Raw genomic sequence first — 21,654 nt, forward strand, 5'->3', positions numbered from 1 at the left:
CTCCAGTACGTCCACAGGTACCGTGCCTGCCAGGAACCACTGGCGTGAGTTCTGTTGTGCTGTTACCCCACCTGATGCAATGCCCAGTTTTAGAAGCACAGTGGAGGGTGTACAAAGGAGCTAAGGCAAAGGGACCTCCCGGTCCAAAGAGACGAGACAGTTGCACCTTGTACCCATCGAGCTCCATAGGTACAGCATGGACACGTTAAATTGTGCCGAGTTTGCAGTTACAGACGGGCAGAGAAAGACGTCGAGTGGTTTGGCCTTTTCTAGAACCTGAAGACTCACCTCATTCAAGCTCAAACGTAACAGAGAGCTGCTATGGCCAGGCACAAGCTGGGCCCCCTGTACAGCACCGTGCGTGTACCCCTTACCCTAACCGGTCTCCCCGACACCCGGAGCTTTCTCCAGGCTCCGCAGCAGATCCATCCTCCTCTCCTCGGCACAGGCCTGAGCCAGCCGAGCTCGCAGGAAAGGCTTCAGCCAAACTTTGTGCTTGTTTCTTGCTGCCCTCCCTGTCTGCGATGCTCACCTCCAGGAAGCACACATTCAGCCTTCACATCGTACCTATGTGAGGTGCATACAGAGCAGGCTGGGAAAACTGTCAGCAAATAAATTATTTATCATATTATTGAGCGGGTTTAGCTTGGATGATCAATATGAAGAAACCCCCAAATGCTCTGAAACACTTAACAAGGCAAAATCCTTGGATCCACCAGATCAGTACGCCAGTCTTTGCAAGGACTGGATTCTTCTCTGGCATTTAGGGGATTTCAAGGTTGGAAACCTCCCATGTTTGCTGCCACCCTTCCCGCGTGGGCGACTTCACGGTGTCAGTTCAGCCTCGCAAGGGCCAGACGCCCCTCACACCCTCCCGCCCGCACGCTCACCCAGCAAAGCAACACCTCTCTGCAGCTCCCAGCATTTCCGCAGCTCTCCGAGAGAAACCATAAAACCTTCTGAAAGCAAAACCAAAGAATGGCATTTCCCAGGTTTTCTGGCAAAGGAGTCTCAATGAATATAAGTATGTATGTAAAAAAAAACCCCTAACATTGCTGACTTCTTTTGCACAACTCCCCAGAGCCTTGCCATGCTGGCTAGTTGTAGGCCAGAAGAAAAGTATTTTCAAGACTTACCAAAACTGCATTTATCTTGTTCCTGCTTTATATGCCCAAAACAGTTTTCACAGATGACACTTGATGGAAAATGCTTTAATGAACTATAAATTCCACCATCTCTTCTATGCCTGCTCCAAGCTCCAGTTAAAAATGGCAAAGAACTATTTGTCCATAAATAAATTATACTTATATGGATAAAATTAGTCAATGTGGGAGATCGGATCCTGTTCAGTTAGTGCCTCCATGACAGTAATGAGAAAAATACTCTGCCATGACCTATTGTAAATCTAAGAGAAAAGGCTCCAGCAGGGACTTAGCAGTTCCTGGGTTAATTGTACATAATTAAACAATGTAACAGCACCATTTACAATCATTTCAATTAAGTTCAATGATACACAGATTTACTAATTTTATTACAACATCTGTGATCTTCGTTTTGTTTCATTTATAGTATTTCTTATGGAGGCAAGAGCTCATTTTAGGACAACAAAAACTGACCTGTATTTTTACGAATAACTTGTTTCCATCAAATTGTAAATCAGAGAAGAGAAGGCAGATTTGATGAAATGCCATGAAAAAAAAATCTATCCTTATTAGGTTGGAGAAAGTTTTCAACGTATAAACAGATCAGCATGGAGGGAAAAAAAATAAAATCAAATTTTGGTTGACCAAAGTAAATTGAATATTAATCTTGAATGTGGCAAAAAGCTCTGCCTGGGAAGGGGAAGAAAAAACTCACTTTAAAGATCAAGGTATTCATTGCTTCGTAGATTTTCAGAAAGTATTCTTGAAAGCAAATTAAGAACTTTGACCTAAACAGAAGATTTTCAATTGTTACAAAGCAACATTTTCTAGTATTTTTCTTTTGAGGAGAGAAAAAAAAAAGAGAAAAAGGTATCTCACTTGGGCCAACCCCAAATGACTTTCCTAACTCTTTCCCAGTTCAGTCACCCAGCTGAAGTATCAATTATTTGCACAGCTCTGGCTTTTACAGAAGTTTGCTTCTCTTGGTAACAAATCCTCCTTTCCTACCTCCTTCACCCAGGTGACTGCTGCCACTATTTGGTCTCTCATTCGTAAAACATCATCCATTACCTTTTTTTCCTTATTGCAAAAGCTTTATTATCTATAGCAGGACAAATACTGATGAAACAACCTTTCTGCCACCAAAAAAGCACCCACGCCTCAAGCTCCCCTCCAGTTTAACAAGATTAATTCACATCACAGAGTTGCCACAAAGCCATGAGCAGAAGTACCCACGCTCATCCCTCCAGCATGTTTTTCCCCAAAGGTGCTGGACTGGGTATCACCTCGTTTTGGCCTCAGTGATGACTTTCAGCTAACAGCCCTGACAGGGGACAGTCCCCTGAGGCTCTGGTGTGTGTATAAAGAGCTCAGTTTTAAAGCTAAAATGGCATAATTCATTTGACTTTTACCAGGGGAATAGGATTCCCCTGTTCACTTTAATAGCTGGTTGCTATATAGTATATATATTTCAGCCTGCATCAGGGGTCCTCAGAGATGCTAAAGGAAAACAGCCGTCTGGTTTCAATTTGCCATTGCTCCAGTGAATAAATTTGAGAGGCCCCCTGAGGAAGACTTTGAAAAAAAAAAAAAAAATAGGTGGAAACCTCTGAATAGAAACAAGAAGAATTAAATTAGGAATCTTAGAGGCAAGGTTGATTATGCACCACCTTATACTTCCAGGATGAAAATCTCTGCCAGGCACCCAGAAGAGAAGGAGCAGAGGTCTTAACGCGAGATGAAACAACCATGTGCTAAAGTCGAATGGGTGGCTTGGGTGTGAGCAAGAACAAGATGGGGAGACCTGGATTTTTGCCTCTAAAAAGACTTCCCAGACCCCAATCACATGCAGGAGCAAAGCTGCTTGTTTACATATAGTCAGACATCAGGTTTGCTGACAATCCTGGAAGAAAAGTCTCTGCTCAGCCATCATCACATGCAAACCACGGAGCGACCCAGGAAATGCTCTTTGGCAGAGGGCAACGGGGTTTCACACTGACAGCCCCAATGTAAGGGATTGCGGTTTGTTCCCCTTTCTAATTAGGGAAACAGCACATATGTCCTACCCGTCCTACTTTTCCTCCTACCAGGCTTGTTCCACAGCTTGCCCAGTTTATTGCCTCTCTTTGAAGAAGGCAGACCTCTGGGGAAGTCTATCAAGAGCAAATCACAATTGGTCTTCATAAAAAATAACAACAATAAAGAAAAAAAGCAAGACTGCCCACAACAGCTGGCAGCTTCTCCTCCTACAGTTACCTCTATCGGCTACACCATGCAGGTCTTCCACTCTCTCTCCTTACTTATCTTGCAAAGTAAGCCAGAAAAATGAGGATATGTCAAAGAGGAGGAAAGAGAAACTGAAGTTCAAAAATAATAGGCAATGAATCTGAAATTTGAAGAATAGCCTTTTTTTTTCCTGGTAGTATTGTTCCAAGCAGAGTGGGCTTGTAAAAGTCTAATCACTTCCCATCCGGCTCATCAATCACACGAGGGAACTGGCCCCTCGCACAACAGAGAGAGACTCAAATTGGCTCCCACCAATAATAAAAGGTAGCGGAGAAGGACAATCCCTTCAGAGGATTGTTTAATAAATCTTGTCTAGACAGGGAACACAAGAGAAATGGAAAAGATTTCCTGGAAGACCGTGGCCATTCAGTCCCGTCCCGCTTGCATTATTGATACGCGCTTGCTGCAACCGAAGCTTTAATGTGAATTCTCGTATTTTGATTCTTGTTATGCAGCATCATCCAAAATTAAACATTAAACTTTAAATATTTAAAAACAGGCGAAGGTAGTAATTGAAGCTGATGGAAATTGCACACTGGAACTATTCCTGCTGCGTGTGCTTGCGTGGCTGCAAAAATGCCAGAGACACTGTTGCTTCTCCTCTATTTTCAGCAGTTGCTGACATTTTACTGTAATTTAGTCTAATTTTCTTCTCTTCTTAAAAATAACAACTCCGCTACTATTCCTACAGTAAACCGACAGCTCTCTCGTCCGAAAGACCCCTCAGCAGAGGACTGTTTCTGCCAGCAAAGGGTGCCTCAGCTCAGCGCACACCGACAGCCTGCGCAGCATATACTGCATAAACCCAACCAGCTGCTCACCGCCTTACGCTCAGCGCTACATTACCCTCTGGTTTCTTAGTCATAAGTTCTTCTTTCGGTAGCCTGTCCTTTCCATTGCAGGGACCCAACTGTCAGCTACCAGCAAAAATCCCGCTCCAGCCGGTATTTGGTGTATTTTTTGATGGCTTCCTCCTCCACTTTTATCTGTCAGAAGTGCTAAAGACTCCCACAAGCCGTAAAGTGTTTCTGACATTCATGGCTTTTAGATCCCAGGTTTCAAAGAACTGCTGAAGGTTATACGTTGATTAAGCCCAAAGACATATTTCTAGAAAGCTGTAGCTTAAATAAAAAAGGTGTTTTGCTGTCACAGCGATCAGCCAAAACTGTTACTGAACCAGAGCATATGGGAACCAAAAGCCATCAGAGAAACGTGTGATGTTCCAGGCTGCAAAGATTTGCTCTCTCCAGCAGAGATCAGAGGCAGCGGGAAAGCAGAAGAGGTATTTAGCTCAATTAAAAAATAAACAAACAAAACCAAAGGCTTGTATTGAGCGAGATGATGGCCGATTACCCGACAGTTAAGAGAAGGCTAAGAGAAATCACTGCTTTTTAAAAGTGCTATCAGACAAGAGCCCTTTTTGTTTCGTGAGAGCCCCAGAGGGGCACTCCGAGATGCCTCTGGAGGATGGAGCTGAAGACGTTTATTTAAGGAAACAAGAGGAGCCTTTACTGGGAGCTCTCCTGAAACCCAAGATGAAGGCCTCCTTATTTTGCTTCTGAGAAGTCCCTGCTAATCAGACACAACAACGGGATTTGTCCTTCTGGCAAATTAGCACCCGGTGGACGCTGTCTGCAGCAGATCTGATAAATACTTGCATCCGCTAAGAATTCATGGCATGATGCAGCATTAAAATTTCACGGGAAAGAAAAAAAGTAAATTTAATATTGTTTAAGGAGCTGTCGGGTTTGGGCTCCTCACGGTTGCAGGGATAGTTACGGGCTGCAGATGTTGTAAAACTGCCAGTTGCTTCACCTAACAAAATTTCAGCCCTTATTAGACATATAAAGATATGTAATTTCCTCCCAGAGGTCAGAGTTAAAACCCAACACTTCAGGTACAGCAGTTCAGCAAGGGCTTTAGCGAACAGCTGAAACTGTAAAAGGAGCAAAACCAAAAAACGGGACTACATCTCACAATCTGAAAGTACTTTTGGAGGAAGGTGACCTTTTACTGGAGGACCTGAGGTGCAGAAACGCAATCAAAATGATGTCTTTTTAAACTGAAATCTCAGGGAGTGTGTGAACTCTATTCGAAGTCATTTAAATAAATAGGAATTTTATAACTTCTGGCTGTGGGCTTAGCTGGCTCAGACGTGTTTGTGCAAGTGTGAACAGATTACCTTATCTGAAATGGTTTCCATTCAGTGCTAATCTTTCTGCATTCATATCATCAGGCCAATCAAGCTGAAGACACCAGCCCCAGGACTAATGAGTGCTGTAAGGTCTCAGGGAAACATCTGCCCCACACCTCTCAACACAGGGCTGTAAGAAACCACCCTTACAGTGTTGTCCTCTCTCACCGCGCTGCCTAAGGAGTGACAGAAAACTTTCTAGCACAGGTTGCTTTAAATGATACCTGAAAAATCCTTTTTCAGAAAACAAATATACTTGGTAGGCAGTTTACTCCTCCCCAGTGCTCAAAAGCATGCGAGCACTGGCAACGGATCCATGGCAGGATCTCTACTGCACAAATCGGGTATCTCACGTCACTGTGATGGAAATCTAACAAGAACAAGAAACAATATAAAAAACACGAAACCAGAAGCAAAACAGGTGGATGGAGGGCGATCTTCCCTGCCTCAAGCCATTCGCTGTCCATCCAGCCCTTGGGGCACGGGTGCCTGTGCTGCTGCAGGACGCAACTCGGGGGGGGAGGGGGGGGGGGGCCATAGCAGGCAGACCCCCTCCATGCCCCACGCATCGCTTTGTTCCCAACAGCACCCTTGGGTTTCCTCACACACCGTTTTTCCAAGAAGCACGTTTCTAACGAAAGCTGGAAAAGGAAAAGGTGACCAAAAGCACACAGAGCTGGGTGCGCAGAAAAGCACCCGCTCTCACCAGGAACCACACGCTTTAAACCTCTGCATTCTGAAATCATAATATTGAGTTAAATGCTATCAGCCCAGTACTTCCCATTGGCACTGAATAAGCATTTCACGCTGTCTCAGGAACACCAGAGAACACGACGAGCATATGGGGCTGAATGCTTGTGGCAGGAAGAACTGGGGAACTTTCTGATGGTAACTGGCACGTGGCACCTGCCCCACTGCAACCCGTTAGGGGAAACGCATGCTTATTAATTACCTCTTCTGTTAAATAAAACCAACACATTTTGGTCAAAGACCAGGATTACAGAGCCAAAGCAAAATGGTGTTTTAACATTTTACCAAAATTTGGTTTTTGAACGCTTCCATCTCTATTTAGCCCTACGCTGCTCAGCCGCACGTCCACCGGCACACGGCTGAATCGATCCCAAAGCAGGCAACGGCAGGGCTGCTGCGAAGGATGCAAACATATTGATGTTGGTATGGATTTAAATGTGCTGGACCTACCTCGCCTCAGGAAACGCTGGCTCGCCTACTAGGAACACCTGCAGTGATGCCATTATTTCATGATTTGGGGACTTTGCCGCTTCATCAGCGTAGTCTAGGCGTGCGTTGGCTGAGCATGCGCTGAATCAATTTGCCAGGTGAGGGGTCTTCATTGTAAATGAAGCAAAATTTCTCAATTTCACTGGCCAGTAATGGAGAAATTTTTGCTCAAAAGGCCATAATAACGTCAAGGAAAAGATCGCACGAGAACACTTGCTTGGCAACGACTGGATTTCCTTGCGCACAGTGCTTACTGACAGGCTCTAACCATACGTATTTGATATTACATTTGATCAGTTTGAGTGATTTTGGTGTCACCCGACCAGGGACACTTATAGGCAGTGCAAGAAATAAATGCCCTTTTAAACGCATTTTTTTCTTATATGTGCATTATTCTGCTAAAATAATTCATTGTATCCTAATGAAATGAGCACGACTCGCTCCAGGAATGAATGAATACTCAGTCCCCGGTGATGGGTATTTATGTGCAGGGACAGAGGGTTTGTAATGGAAGATTTATCGTTAGCGCCTCAACCCGTTTTATCTTCATTTCACATGATACGAATGAACTGAGTGTTGTTTTGGGAGTATAATTGATCTATAGCTGAAACAAATCAGCTCCACAACTAAGTGAGGAGATGAAGTAGTGGATAATCTGTAGTTTAAAACCAGCTGTTCTGCTGAGATCAAATGATTACTTTGGCACCGAAATGATGAGCTGACAAGGGAGCGTGTTTCAGCATCCGCCACCATTACTGGGCACCGCCGCCGGAACCTCCGGCCACGCAGATGCCAGGCACCAGAGCTAATTGACAGCATGGCTGGGATCAGCTCACGGTTTGCTAAATTGATGGACCTCACCCGGCCTCAATTACAAATATCAGCGTTTTCAGGAAACAAATCGGCAGAGGAGGCAGATACCCAGGCACCAGCCAGACAACTGTGACTGCAACGAACTCCAGCAAAACGTTTTAGGTGTAAGCTCTGCGGCTGTCTCTGCTCTCTACAGTGGTTTTAACACAGCATAAATACACGCAAATATTTTCCTCTTATTTCTCTCTGCTCACACATCTCTGACAATTATTGAGAACTCGCTCCATCCCTTTCTGGGGTGCCCCTCCATAGGGATTCCTGCAACGGCTGGTTTTAATAGGTTTCCCTCTTTTAGGCAAGATAAGGCAAGGTACCACCTGCTCACGAGAACAACACACGAATGGGACAGAAATGCAGGGAGCGCACAGCTTTGCAGGTGCCTTTTCTTTTTCCTTAATCATCTTTTGCGCTTTCAACTACAAGAGCCTTTTCCAGACAACCTCAAGAGAACTGCAGTTGCGCAGCAGATGAAGCATAAACATGTTCACGTAGCCAGGCTGCAGAGACCGGCCACCACAGCAGCAGGGACGTTCTGCATCGAGCTCGCTGGCTCAGAGAGCAGGAGGGGAACCCACCTGCAGAGTGCACTTCCATTCTTCTTTCTTTTACCCAAAAACTCACCGGAGTCCAAAAAAATTTAAAATAGTGTTTTAAAAATGACAGCAATTTGTAAAACCTATTAGGTCAGGTTTTCCACACCCATATCAAAGCAAGACAGCTCCTTACAACAGGTACATTTTCTTCTGGCTGATCACTCAGTGGCTTTGAAAGGAATCCAGTAACGTCATCCGCTTCCTGAAGAGCTTACCCCATGCTTTTGCACAGACAGCCATTAATTCCCTGATACTCATTATGGATTTTCCTTTCTTAGGCCTTCACTCTGCACTATACTTTTGAAGGATGAACTGTCATTATTATTCCTGAGGTATGTATTACACGGGGTTGTTGCTTTTGATTTACAGCAGCAATACGACATGTGCCTCACTGTCCCTTTCATTCTCCTCTGCCCTTCGGCCCTTTCCGGAGGGGAAGCCAGTGAGTACAGAGCTGGGGGGGGAGGTTTCAGAAGCTCCCTTCCAAATTCAAAGCAGGAGGGGTCCTTCTACATATAAACCATCAATGCTGGTATGAAAAGGATTCTAAAGCACTGATGTTCCACATCTCAAGCTTCCTCGTTTGGAGGCAGCAATATACCTGCAGGTAGCCACAGGTGTCGATGAGTCTCCTTGTTGGTGTTTGACAGGTTGTCCCGGGCAGCAAGCAGCAGATACTTCCACCATCACCATGATCATCCAGAATTATAAAATATTTTATCATGTTTTACAGCTTCTTTGCTGGCACTTTAGGACCTGAATCAGTCCCAAAAACATCTGAAATCAGCATGAATGGTGACATTGGGCTCTGGCCACCATTCAAACCCCTGCACCACCTGGCTACATCACTTCCATCCTATTCAAACTGACTGGCACTTACTTTGAGGGTCTAGTCTCCATCTTGGGGTCATTAACGTTTTCTTAAAGCATGAGCATAAACTCTCTTATGAAATGTTTTTTGGTATAACTTATCTCTCCAGTGACCAACAATAAGCTATCACTATTATTTTTCCTGGACAAAATAGCGCAGGTTTGTCAAAATCAGCATGATATTTCTACATTGGTTTTTGACATTTTCAAGTTTATCATGTTCACAGAGTACCGTAGAGGACTTCATTCTTCCTCTCTGGTAGGACTAACGACCACCAAAGGGGGAAAAGAAACACTACATGCTATTCAATGCAACATGCAGACGCTATTATCCTCCTACTTAATTTCAAACATGAGCGCTAGAAGCCAGTGAGACCTGTTGCACTTCACCACCTGCAGAAGTAACTGCCCAGAACTGGGTCCTCGCCACTTAAACCAAAACCTCCCGATTCCACCTCTCTGTGATGATGTTTGACAGCGGGGACATCTCACCTGAGAAGTCAGTGGTACCTGATTTCATACCCCACAGGGTTCAGCCCTCAGAGCCAGCTTGCACTGTACAGCAACACACACCGCGTGCAGTTAACCGAGACATCCCCTCGGGTTGGGCAAAGCCAGCCTCCATCCCAGAAAGACACATCCACGACCCCTCCCCGGCCAGCTCCAGTCTCCCTGGCTCCTCAGCCCGGCCCCACGCAACGAGCAGCTCTCGCCAGGACACATCCTCGTAACGCTCCCCTGACGTGCTGGTTTTGAGGCGGACGCTCAGGAGGGCCAGCGTCTCCCCGGGCACCGGCGCAGGACACCTGCGCGACACGCGTAGGGCCGCAATTAGACGGCCCAAGTGCTCAGACCAGCTTTGGGGAGGGAGCAATGCTGCTGCTGAATGCTGCAATCTGCCCAATTGTGCTGACATTTCTGAACTATAAAAGCCCTCCGGCAGGCATCTACAGAAGAAACCTTTAAAATTGATCCAGTTTAGCACAAAAACTGTTGGCTAAGCCTCCATCCGTCCCTCTGCTCCTCCACCTCTTGACACAGCTTACAGCAAAAGACTTTGCTTTCCCTTTCATACAGCTTTTAACAGCAATTCAAGCCCATTGATCCAGGACTCTGAGTCAGTGTCTTACAATGCAAGATTATTCAGCTCTCTGACAGTCAGTCTGTTTAATATCATTTTCTTCGGTAGTAAAATGGGATTGGAGGTTGGGAGGGCTAGAGGAAAAATTGGCAACATATTGCCTAAATGCTCAGGAAAACAGAAAAATGTCACTCAAAGTAAAGTATAAAATACTTCCACACTTGGCACAGGCTGCTATACCACAATTACATATGTATACCTCGTCTGTGCCTCCTGACTTCAATCTCTGTTCCACAGAAAGATTTGAGAGGGCTGGTGGACAAAGAGGAGAATAAATAATCCCTAATGACATCTGAGCAAAGCTTGTCAGTGAACAGCGTGAAATGGCGGAGTTTATGCCATCTCCTAGCTAGGATTAAGACTAGGCTTAAAAACTCATTACGCTCACCATTTACACCAAATAACCTTTCCTTCTGTGGCTGGAAGAAAATTACTCATTTGTTTTATAACCTAATAAATCCATTTATAATTTTAAAGCATTTGCAACTAGTTTTTTTTTTTTTCCTGTCAGTTTAACTTTACTCCATTGTTTGTTTTAGTCCAGCTTGAATCAGGCCAGCATTTCCAATTGCATCAGTAGGGGAGAGGTTTACATTTACAAGAGTAAGATCATTAACAGCATAAGGTGGTTGAAAGGGAGTACATAATTGGTTTCATGTGCCTCGAGGAAAGATCAGCTTCTAAGAGAAACAACACCTAATTAAGAAGGTTTGCACTGTTTTATTTTTAATAATGTCCTCCCTTCCACTACCACCGTCTTTTTAGTACCCATCACAGCAGCTTCTGGGCTCTGGTTTAGCCACTCGTATTTTACAGACACGCAGGAGCTAACAGCATCAGACCCCTTTGTGGGTGGACAGAAGGAAGAGTCTGATGAGACATTAAACCAGAGGATAAGAAATAAACGAATAGTCTGTATTTAACAAAACAAAACAAAACAAAAAAAACCCAAGCAAACAAATAAACGAACCCCAAGCCTAGACAGGGCCATGCATCTCAGCAGTTGCTTTTGTTCACGTTAAGAATTTGACTTCTGATCTGTAATTTCCTGGCTAAGATTCAGGGCGCCAGGACCACCTGGAACTCACCACCAGTTTGCCAGACACTTGGCTGGCCAGGGACAGGCGAAGGCGGGTCACAGAGCGGAGCAGCGAGGTGACAGGCCTGGCCCTGGGGCTGCCCCGGGTCGGCATGGGGAAGGAGGGCTACCTGCACCTCAAACATCCCCAGCAGGTATCGCCCAAGGAGTAATGTGCTTCCACCAGCACATGTTGATCATGAAGGAAAGGGCTGGGGTCACCACGTACCCCCAGATACAGCACCGTGTAGCGGGCTGTTACGAAGGGAACAATATCTGTGTTAGAGAGGAGGAGGAGAAAGGTCTTCCTGGCTATCACTGATGCTACACGACCAAAGTCCAGGGACACATCCATTTCTCAGATTACTCAACAGTTCAAGCAAAGAGCCCCCAGACCTGTCCGTGACATTCCCGGGGTGATGGCAGACTTTGCCAGCTCCTCCAAATGTTTTCCCCTACCACCAACACGCTCCACGCGCTACCCAGGCTGAACCGCCGCCAGCCGGCACCCATCTACCGCATCACCTCTGCCAAACCTGGAAAGCTCTCCACCTCGAGTGGTGAACCCCACATCCTGAGCATATTTTTAATGCTGGGGCCTCTTGCAATTCGTCATGTCCCAGCAATGGAGCTGGGAAGGGGGTGGCACTGCTGTCGAATGGCACACATCACTTGCAGCTGTGGCTGGCAGCCCATCACAAACAGGAGCGCTCCCACACCGTACCTCCCATGCCTACCTGGGCCTGCGGGCACCCCTGCAGCACCCAAAAGCTGCCAGAGAGGCTCGTGAGGTTCAGCAGGACCAGCGAGGAGAACAGACTCCTGCCTCACATCTCAAGGACCGCCGGTGCAGTCCCTGGGCATTCGGGAGCCTCCCCACATCACCTCCCCAGCACTCTGCTCTCCCTAACAAAGGGCGGCTTCGCTGCAACTGCAAAAGTGGGATAGCAAGCAAAAAGGATATTACTGATCTCGGGCATGTGCATGGGTCTGGGTTACTCTGAATAATTTAGATCAGGTTTCTTTTATCTTTCTCCTGCTCCAGAGCTGCTACCGCTGCCATGCACATGAATCAGACAGGCTTCCCAGGTGGCTGGAGGTGGCGTGCCTCCCATACGATGGGAGCTGAAAGGGAAATACTAAAAGACAATTTGAAGAGACTCCTTAATCATCTTGTGCTTCAAATCTTTACCTCTCATCTCCACGTGTGACACCACTGAAGGGTGCTCCCTTCAACTGAAGGGGATGCAGGCAGCGGTTGCAGGAGAGCTGGGGAAGCTATTGGATGCTGCCAACACAACAAAGGGAGGAACAAAGCCCCAGGTGGGGATCCATCCCCACGTCCTCCCAGAGTCCCGGTGAGGGAGCCTCTCCGAACTACCTGTACGTACGCGCACATGTCGGTCGAGGGCCTGTTGACACCACCTGCTAGTTGCTCCACACAGATGACAGCGCGTGTTTTATACAGCAAATCAATCACAGGGATGTGGGCACAAGGGAACACGGCTGCTCGTGTCTCCAGAGGTTTTGGCAGTGCTCCTGAGAGCCAGCCCCGCAGCAGACGGGATGTGAGGAGCAGCCCGGTAACATCCCCAGAAGGCCCAGGCTCCCCTGGAAAAGGGCATCATCTGCAGCCCTTCTCCATTACAACCCTCCAAAAAAAAAAACCCCACGCTTTCAGGGAGGTCACACAGCACCCAGCACACACAGAGGCAAAGGGCAGCTTTACAATCTATCCCCGTGCCAAAACAGGAGCCCAGCACATGTCTCTCCTCCTAAACACAAGTGGTTATTTCAAACTACGTCTTTCATATGAAGCCACCAAAGATAATTGCTAAATTAATGGGGCAATAGCTAATGTACATATATTTGGTTACAGCTTGGCAAACCCAGCTCGAGGATTAATTTAATTTAATTAAAAATTTAATTCAAGCAGAAGAGTATCAGCTTGCAGAGTCCTTAAGTTTTTCTCAGCCGAAAGCAAAGCCCAAACTCCATCCCAGAGCTGATCCAGGCTGCTTTGGAAAGGACGAGAGGGAAAAGAGAGGTTGTGCAAGTGGGTTTTTCACTTTATTAGAGGGAGAGGAGGTTGGTGTTGCGTATGGAAGAGAAAGGAGCCTCCTAGCTCAGTTATTCTGCTTGTTGCAGGACAGCTATAAAAATAAAAGAGTAGAGCTGGGAGGAGTTATAAAACCCGAGTCAAAAACTGGCTGTGGGGAACTAGCAAAAGCATTAGCTCCTTGGAGAGCTGAAGCTGCTGGGTTTGTAAATAACGTTTAAAAAAAAGGCATTGCAAGATCGGGACAGAAATAGCCGCATGGCAAGCGAGGCCACTCGGGCAGGGCGAGGACAAGGTGGGGAGAGGGCTGGGGGTCACCCCGCGCCGGGGTGGTGGGAGGGAGCAGGGGCAGCACGGCAGGCACAGGGCGGCTCCGCGTTGTTTGCGCCCCCGAGTAGGGAAGCACGGCCGGGCACAGGGGGGAAACCTGGGCAGAAAGGCCAGGAGGGAGGGAGGTGAGGCAGATGAGGGGTTGGCAGCCAGGCAGGCAGCTTTTTGTGGGGAAGGAACGGGTGGGGGGGGGAAGGGTCCTTGCGCTGCTGCGTGGTATCTTGCCAAGGAGAGGCACCAGCAGCAGCTAGAAGTTTACAGCAAAGTGGGCTCGGCAGGGGTACAAACTGAGCAGCACCATGACCTCTGTCTCCCAAAAATGGGTTGAAACCAGACGTGCTGTTGAAAAGGGGTTTCTGGTCATCCGAGGAAGGCAGGCACAGAGGCTGGTAAAGGGCAGCCTGTGGAGCTACAAGGACATACCTGCATGACAGACACCTGACTGGGACAGCACAAGGGAGCAACGCTGCAGAGACGTGGATGCTCTCCTATCAGCGTATTGCAAAGGGGGAAAGCAACTGAAGCACAAAAATAACGCAACACCTCTAAGCGCATCTACGCCTGAAGGGATTGGATGCCTTTTACCTACCAGCTGGGAGGCTCTGGGAGTGCTGGGGTTGGGATGGAGCATGGTGAGATTATGTTAGGGACTATGTGCCATCTGATATTTGTCTTCAACAGCAGGAGCTACCACCAACCAGTCAGGTGCTGTCCCACACATCAAGAGATGAGGGTCATGTGAACACCCGTCACCGTAACAGTGCCTGGCACTCAGCTACTCACCGCGGCCACGGCATGGGCCTCCCATTTCACTGCCTGCTTCTCAACACAGGACAGGTTTGGAAGACCTCACAAATCCGTGCTGTTCCTCAGCTTGGCAGTCAACACTCCCTGGCCATCTTGAGACTAGTTTAAACCACTGGCATTATTTTAAGCTACTGTTTCTGCAAAAGAAATGGGAAATGGCAGAAGCAGCTGTCCTTGAGGAGAGCTGTATCACACACGCTTTTTGCAGTTAGCCTCTGCTCCCACTCCACTCTCTGAGTTTGGGGTCAAACTCACTTTAAACACGGCTCGGGTTCATCCAACACAACTGGCGGCCCATCGCAGCCAGCATAAAACATTTTGTCAACACCAGCAGCAAGGCCTGGCATGCTGCTGGCCTCTTGTAACCTACCCAGAACAGCAGTTGCTTTTATTGCTGTGGACACCCTAGCCAGGTTTATGCATCAAGTTGGAGGTGGCCTCTTTCCACCTGGATTTGTGTGGCAGGCACAGTCCTGTCCCTCATACCGCTGCAGGCACACCATTCGGCTCCATGTGCTTTGTTTTCTAACGGGTAAAGTCCGGGGCAGGGCTGGGGGGCAGGGGACAACGGGACAGGACAACTACAAATAAATACATAAATGTATTGGATTTCCAGGTCTGTAATTACCCAGAGACCACTTTGCCTCTTGCCAGCCAAGGACAACACATGCTGGTGAGGCTCTCCTGATGCAACTCACTGAGGAACAAATGTTACAGGGCAGCTTTGCCCAACAAACCCCCGACACACACACTCCCCCCCCCCCCCCCAAATCCCTATGCTGGTGTAGGGTCAGACTGCAACACTTTCCAAGCACTTCTGCAGAAAACCCCCCTGCACACAGGCATCGCCACCCTGCAGCCTCTCCTTCGGGGGGGCTTCTGACAGGCACTACTCCACAGCCTGCTCCCTTTCTGCTGAGCTGGGACCTTACTGAAGCCTGTCAACTGGGATTTAAGAAACCATTTCGCTGCAGAAGAAGATGCAGGGCTGTGCTGCCAGGCCTTCAGAAGCCATACATATCATCACAGTGATCTGCCAAGCAAACCAGACAAGGCAATACCCTCCTGTCTCTCTCTGTGTTCCCCTTCCCGACACGGCTGTTCAGACTGCAGGCTCTCTCCACGCCCACATTTCCACTGAGCTCTGCCACTGGAGTTTTCAGAAGGGTCTGCTTAGACTCGTTTTGCTATAAAAGACCAAAAAGCTTTTGTTATAAAAGACCAAGAAGCAGTTCTGAATGCCATGGGACTGGGCAGCACGGTTTGCTACCAACTCTTCCCGCGGCCGCTCTGACAGCCCTCTCCCTTCACAGGGGTCTGTCCGACCCAGACCTCCTCCGAGGCTCTAACACAACCAGAAGCAAATACATATAAAACCTGAACCCCCAAATTCCATCCACCACAAATTATAAGGAAAGTAGTAAGTACGGGCTGGCGCAGGTTTTCGCCGAGCGCGCAGTTATGTACGCTGACAAAGGGGAGATGGGGCTGTACATCTTCGCAGGAACTGCAGTGGCCTGAAATCTGCCCTCCGTGAAACACCCACCCTGTTAAATGGCACGCAGATAGCTGCCAACATAGCTGTGGCTGAGGGTGTGACAGCAGCACTACAGAGGTAAATGAAGAAAAGAATCTATAAAGCGGTAGTAGATCATTTCCGAAGGCTGTTGATTGGGGTTAGAAATAAGTTTCATAATCATTTCAGAGAGTTATTGCAGGGAACAGTACAGAACTTTGGTCATGTCCTCAAAAATAAATAATCTGAATTGGTTAAATAAAATCCAGGCACAAGAAGATAATTTACTGACTGTGAATTGCTAAAAGCCTGGGGATTAGTCAAAGAAAACTCTCCTTTACCAAATGTGTTTAAGAGAACAAGAGTGCTTGCAGAAGATTGTTTTGTGGTATACCAATTGTATATTTTATTTTGAAAATTGAATACAGAGATGCTATTAAGAAATAAGAACTGTCCATGACACAAACCGTCAGCTTTGCCAAGTGAAACTAAACTAGGTTCCCATTCCTGAAATCAGCTGTTTGCAATATGAACCGCTGCGCAATCTGAGCTTCTCTCAAGATTTTTTTTCTGAAATCCAACTCAGGGAAATAAATCTGTGCTCTAGCCTTGATGAGACTCAGGACACGTGCCAGCTCAACCGGCTTCTCTAGTTCCACGGAGCAAGTCCTAGCACAAAATCCTGACCCACGCAATTAGTTGGAGGATGCCAGTGGGTTGAAGAGCAGTGGGACACGGAGCCCGACCTCTTCCCACCGTCACTGCCGGCTTGCTGGGTGAGCCTGGACGTGCGACAGAAACAAGGGAGCTCTGGGGGCCTGTTTTCCACCCAATTATTTGTCCTGTCCAGTTCAATCATGCTCTTGGAAACATTCGATGCCTTTCCCTACTGCAGCCCGTGACGGTGGAGAGCGTGCCTTGGCCACAACAGGGAGGTGCTGCTCCAGCAGCAATGCCGTGCGTTAACCTAAGCCTCATTCCATTGCCGAAGCTTGTGGTGGTGGGACTCCAAAGACTGAAATACCCCAGCGTATGTTTTCTGTGGGTAGGCTGAGCCTCAAAAGAATAACAAAGAACACCGGCACCAGCCCACAGTCAGAAACATCTTGCCTTTCCCGGCACTCAGGCTTAGATGCATTTTTTTCCTGCTACCGAGCGCTCCTTTCCTCTGCCAGGACTCGCGGGGCGGGGAAGCACCAAGCAGCAGGAACTAGAGCTGATGGAGCTGCAGGGTAGCACACGCAGAGGACAACTTCACATTTCAATTGCTCACCCTTGTTTTGGCCACCCACAGGCAAGCAATGCCAAGACTATAACACAACCAGAAGGAAAAATAAAATACATACAACTATGCCAGCAGATTGCTAGTCCTGTTCTGCAGACATAGGAAAAGCGAGGCAAAACCCACTAGTATATGCAATCCCTGACTTGATGAATGAAGCTCCTCATGACCTCAAAGCTACACACTCACTCGCAGGCCTGGAAGTTTAAGTGGTTGAGCATTTAGTTCAGGTGATAGGCAGCCCTTTTTAGTCTTAATCAGCAGATATCCAGGGAGCTAACTCATAGATATAAAGCAAATCTACTTGGGGAATAAATGTCTAAATAAATATGAGAGATGGGATGCTGATCTTTTAATGTTCCTCTGCAGGATAAATAAAATTATGGGGGGTTTTCACTTCAATTCATTTATGGTATTAGTTTATTATTGCATGATAAAAAGGCTCAGCCTGCCTAGCTCACTAGGTCTTCCCTCTGTTCTGGAGTGAGAGGCTGCCCCGCTAAGCTAAGCACTAACAAGAAGACAGGCAGGCGGCACACAAAGCCATGGCACCCATCAGCCAGACGGGCAGATAACTCAGGGGTACGTCAGCTGCCTACCTGCAGCCCGTTTGGTGGAGAAAGAGGGCAAAAATTGCAACAGAGACTAAGGAAAATTGGAGCAGGCTGGAGGAGCATCATCTTGCATGACGAGTTCACCATATTTAAGTCTGAGACAAATTGCCTTTCTTTCAGTTATCTCCCATCTGCCACGTTCATTTGGCTATTAAAACCATTTTTTAAATGATAAAGCAAGTAATACTGCCTAACTAATGAATGTCGAATTATCAGCGTAAATATGCCAACATTTATTTATTTATTTGCCTCACCAAGAACATGTTCTCCTCTGTCTGGTTTTCCACTTTAATGACTACAATTTATCATATTAACTAGACTTCCAGTTTGCTGGATTTTGTCTCAAATTCTGCTTTTTGCCGAGACATGTGCGAGAGGGCAGTCTCAGGTAAGAGAAGTAATAAAACCAATAAAAAAGCAACACTGTCACCAAAAAGACAGAACCACCTTCATTTACTACACAGGGCCCTTCTTTCCTCCTCTCATTTACTGATTTTACTGCTCACTTTCCACCAACATGTTATTCTGCTTATAGCAGCTCTCCACAAGGAACGTTAATCCCCTAATTTCCCAACAATTTGTTTTTCCTACCTACCGGCGGGCAGAAGAAGAAAGGAAAGCCAAAGCGGGAGAAGCGTCCGTGATGAATTCGAGCCGTTGACGATGGCCCAGCCAGGGGCTCCAGGAGGCACCTGAAACTCCCGCGATGCCCGAATCGGTGCAGGGACCCTGCCCGCGCAGGAGGTATCTATCTGCCGCCTGTCTAACGCGGTGGGAAATGTTAGTCCAGCTGCACCAAGGCTATATGTTTCACAGCACAAGCATATGTGCTTTCCCCACCTGTCACAACTGTGAAATGTATAGATAGCATTCACTTCCTAGGCATTCGTCACTCAAATTAACAGGCAACCTGTTAGTCTGAGTGCAATTAGCACCCCAAACTTTACTCCAGACGTATTTGGTAGCTGAATTTTGCTTGCAGATCTTTTAGCAGCCTGGTGTACACTTTGAGTAAATATAGGCCAACATATAGAGTGGAAATCCTGTGAAATCCCCAACAAATTTAACATGAAGCAAAGCTAAACACGCTCTTGGAGAATCTGCTTTGCCTTTGTTAGAACTCAAAATGGAAAGTTCACATTTTCACAAACTGAAATTGAGCACCAGGTTCACCCGAGACCCAGCAGACCAAACAACTGAGTGTAACACAACCTGCTGGGCTGACTCCCGCCGCCCTCTTCCTGCTGCCGGATTTAAACTTCACCGCTCCCCCTACGTGCTTTTTATGAAAGTGCCAGTTACACACAGACACGCATCTTGAAACATGACATTAGCATTTTGCATAAGTATACTCAAGTGATGCCATACGATACGTGCAGTGTAAACCCTTATCCATGTCATGGCTTGACTTCTGTTGGAGCGTATGACCAGCACAGCCTGCAACCACACTGCCACGGGCTGCCTTTCCTACCGTAGCCCTCACACCTACATACCAGTTTCTTCCATGTTGCAGCCACATCGTCTGCAGCATCTTCAGACATCCACCTGCGTGCACTGGATCACTTCTTTACTGGGATATTTCCTCAAACACAATTAGTTTTGGAGCACCCAATAATGATGGACTTCAATTCTTTTAATTCACTATTCACCTTTCCCCTCCTTGTGGTTGCTAGCATGTTAACAGGGAACATACAAACCACGCCGAAATGTTCCTTCACAAACCCAAAAGCATGGTATTTTCTCAATATGTAAGCAGGGCTGAGGAGGCTCACACCCCAGGCTCCACAGTGGCAGGACAGCCTTCATCTAGCAGAGACTTCTCTCCTGGATGCTAGAGGTTCAATTGGGCTCGTACCTCCAGTACTGCACACGAAAAAGGGTTTACGTTCATTCAGCAATGGCCTTTTTTTCCCTTTTTCTTAAATGCACCACAACCATTGCCCCAAAGCTCTTCCGTTGCTTAGTCTATCTATCAGTCCGTATATAGTATTTTGTTAGGATCAGCTTCTCCGAGCCTCCAGTGCTCACCTGCACGATTCTCTGACCTTCCTAAAGCCTACCTCACCTGCTCCATACCTGCTGGCAACACACAGTGACAGAGACCTGCAAGGTGTAATTTTTCTGCATAGTGACGTGGCTTTCTCCCCCGAGCGCTGGATAAATCTAAACGACGCATACTCAGAGCACCCGTCACAGCAGTGACATTGCTCTTGTTCTCTGTGCATCTGTGACATTTTGTTATCCTTTCATATTGCAGTGGAGCTGGTGGGAAAGAGACCTGCCCTTGGCCAGCCCAGCATCCATAGCTACTCCCCTAAACAGAGAAGGTGGAGGGAAAGAAAAAGAAGATTGCTTACCCGCAGGAAGGAGAGGTCTCGGTTGTGCTCAATGCTGGTGATTTCCAGGTTGCCCATAACTACCTCACAGTTCTCATAGTACTTGCGCAGGGCCCGATACTGCTGCTCCAGGTCAGAGAGGGAGCTCAGCTTGTTCTCTGTGCCGGCACACACTGCAAGAAACCACAGGGCAAACAATCAGGATGAGCATGGAAGAGAGGCATAGGAGCAGAGAAGGAAATTAAGTTTGTGTACGGGGATACAAGGTAATTGTAACATAAATCCTGAATTATAAACAGGATTGGGTCCTTCAAAAAAAAAAAAAAAAAAAGCCCAGCACAAGTTACTCAAATATTAGCAGTACAGATAGAAAGGTACAGATATGGTCCATGACCATCTCAACAATTTAATTGTATCTCACCAAACAGGATGAAGTGCTGGTATTTACTACCAAATGCAAAAAAAGGCTGAAAACGCAGAAACGCAGGGAAAATGCAGAACTAGTTGACCCCAGCACCTAAAGGGCCAAACACACACCTCAGCCAAGTCCCTACTAGTTCTGCCAAAGACAGAAACGGCCACTGAACAGAGGTGTGCCCATCACAGACTAAGGGACGCAAGGCTGGAGGGACCGTTGCATCCAAGCTGACCTGAGCAGTCCAACGTCTTCCCAGTGCAGCTGATGCTCAGAACGGGCTGTCAGACAAGCCAAGAGCAACCTGACCAACATTTTTATACCTGACATTGTTTGCCTCACCACTTTCCTTGAGACCCCTGCTCTTCCCAGCTTTACACAATTAGATAGGAGAAAGACAAAAAATACATCGCCTTTCCACAAGTCACCAGACTGAACATACAGTGGAGATGTGTCAGATGAGTTAGGAAATACCATCCTAATACAGTTAGTTTTCAGAAGACGCCCTTTAATATCATACTACTTTGTTCTAAATTTTGAAGTCTGGTTCAAAGCTACTGCAGAATCACAGCTCAGCTCAGTCTATTACCTCGCCATGCATCAAGCAATGACAAAAATGAATGCGGGAAAGAAACACAGAAGCAGCACTTTACAACAGCAGTTTTTCAGGCAGCTCTGAGCCTGCCAGGGCAGCAGTGCTACCTAAATCGTCAAGTGTGAGGTGTGACGCTGGGCTTTTTTTTTTTTTTTTTTTTGGCATGCGCTTACTTTTCCTCTTTACCAACAGCTTACGGGTTGTTCTTATCTGCAAGCAAATTAATCTGAATATATCCAAACTTTTGAAATGGGCATTATATTATGAAAAACATCAGCCAGACC

General features: G+C 46.9%; 1 protein-coding gene across 8 annotated transcripts in view; it reads right to left on the reverse strand.

Annotated features, from left to right (window-relative positions):
* The window catches only part of ERBB4 (erb-b2 receptor tyrosine kinase 4), a 640,083-nt gene that overhangs the window by 380,689 nt on the left and 237,740 nt on the right, over window positions 1-21,654 (reverse strand). For all 8 annotated transcript variants that reach the window (XM_042783933.1, XM_042783931.1, XM_042783930.1 and 5 more), the window contains exon 2: window positions 20,382-20,533. In XM_042783933.1, the coding sequence (XP_042639867.1) occupies window positions 20,382-20,533 (152 nt within the window). The remainder of the gene's footprint in view (window positions 1-20,381; window positions 20,534-21,654) is intronic.

This window comes from Tyto alba, unplaced genomic scaffold, assembly GCF_018691265.1.
Source record: "Tyto alba isolate M040663 unplaced genomic scaffold, T.alba_DEE_v4.0 Super-Scaffold_7, whole genome shotgun sequence".
NCBI classification, from domain to species: domain Eukaryota; kingdom Metazoa; phylum Chordata; class Aves; order Strigiformes; family Tytonidae; genus Tyto; species Tyto alba.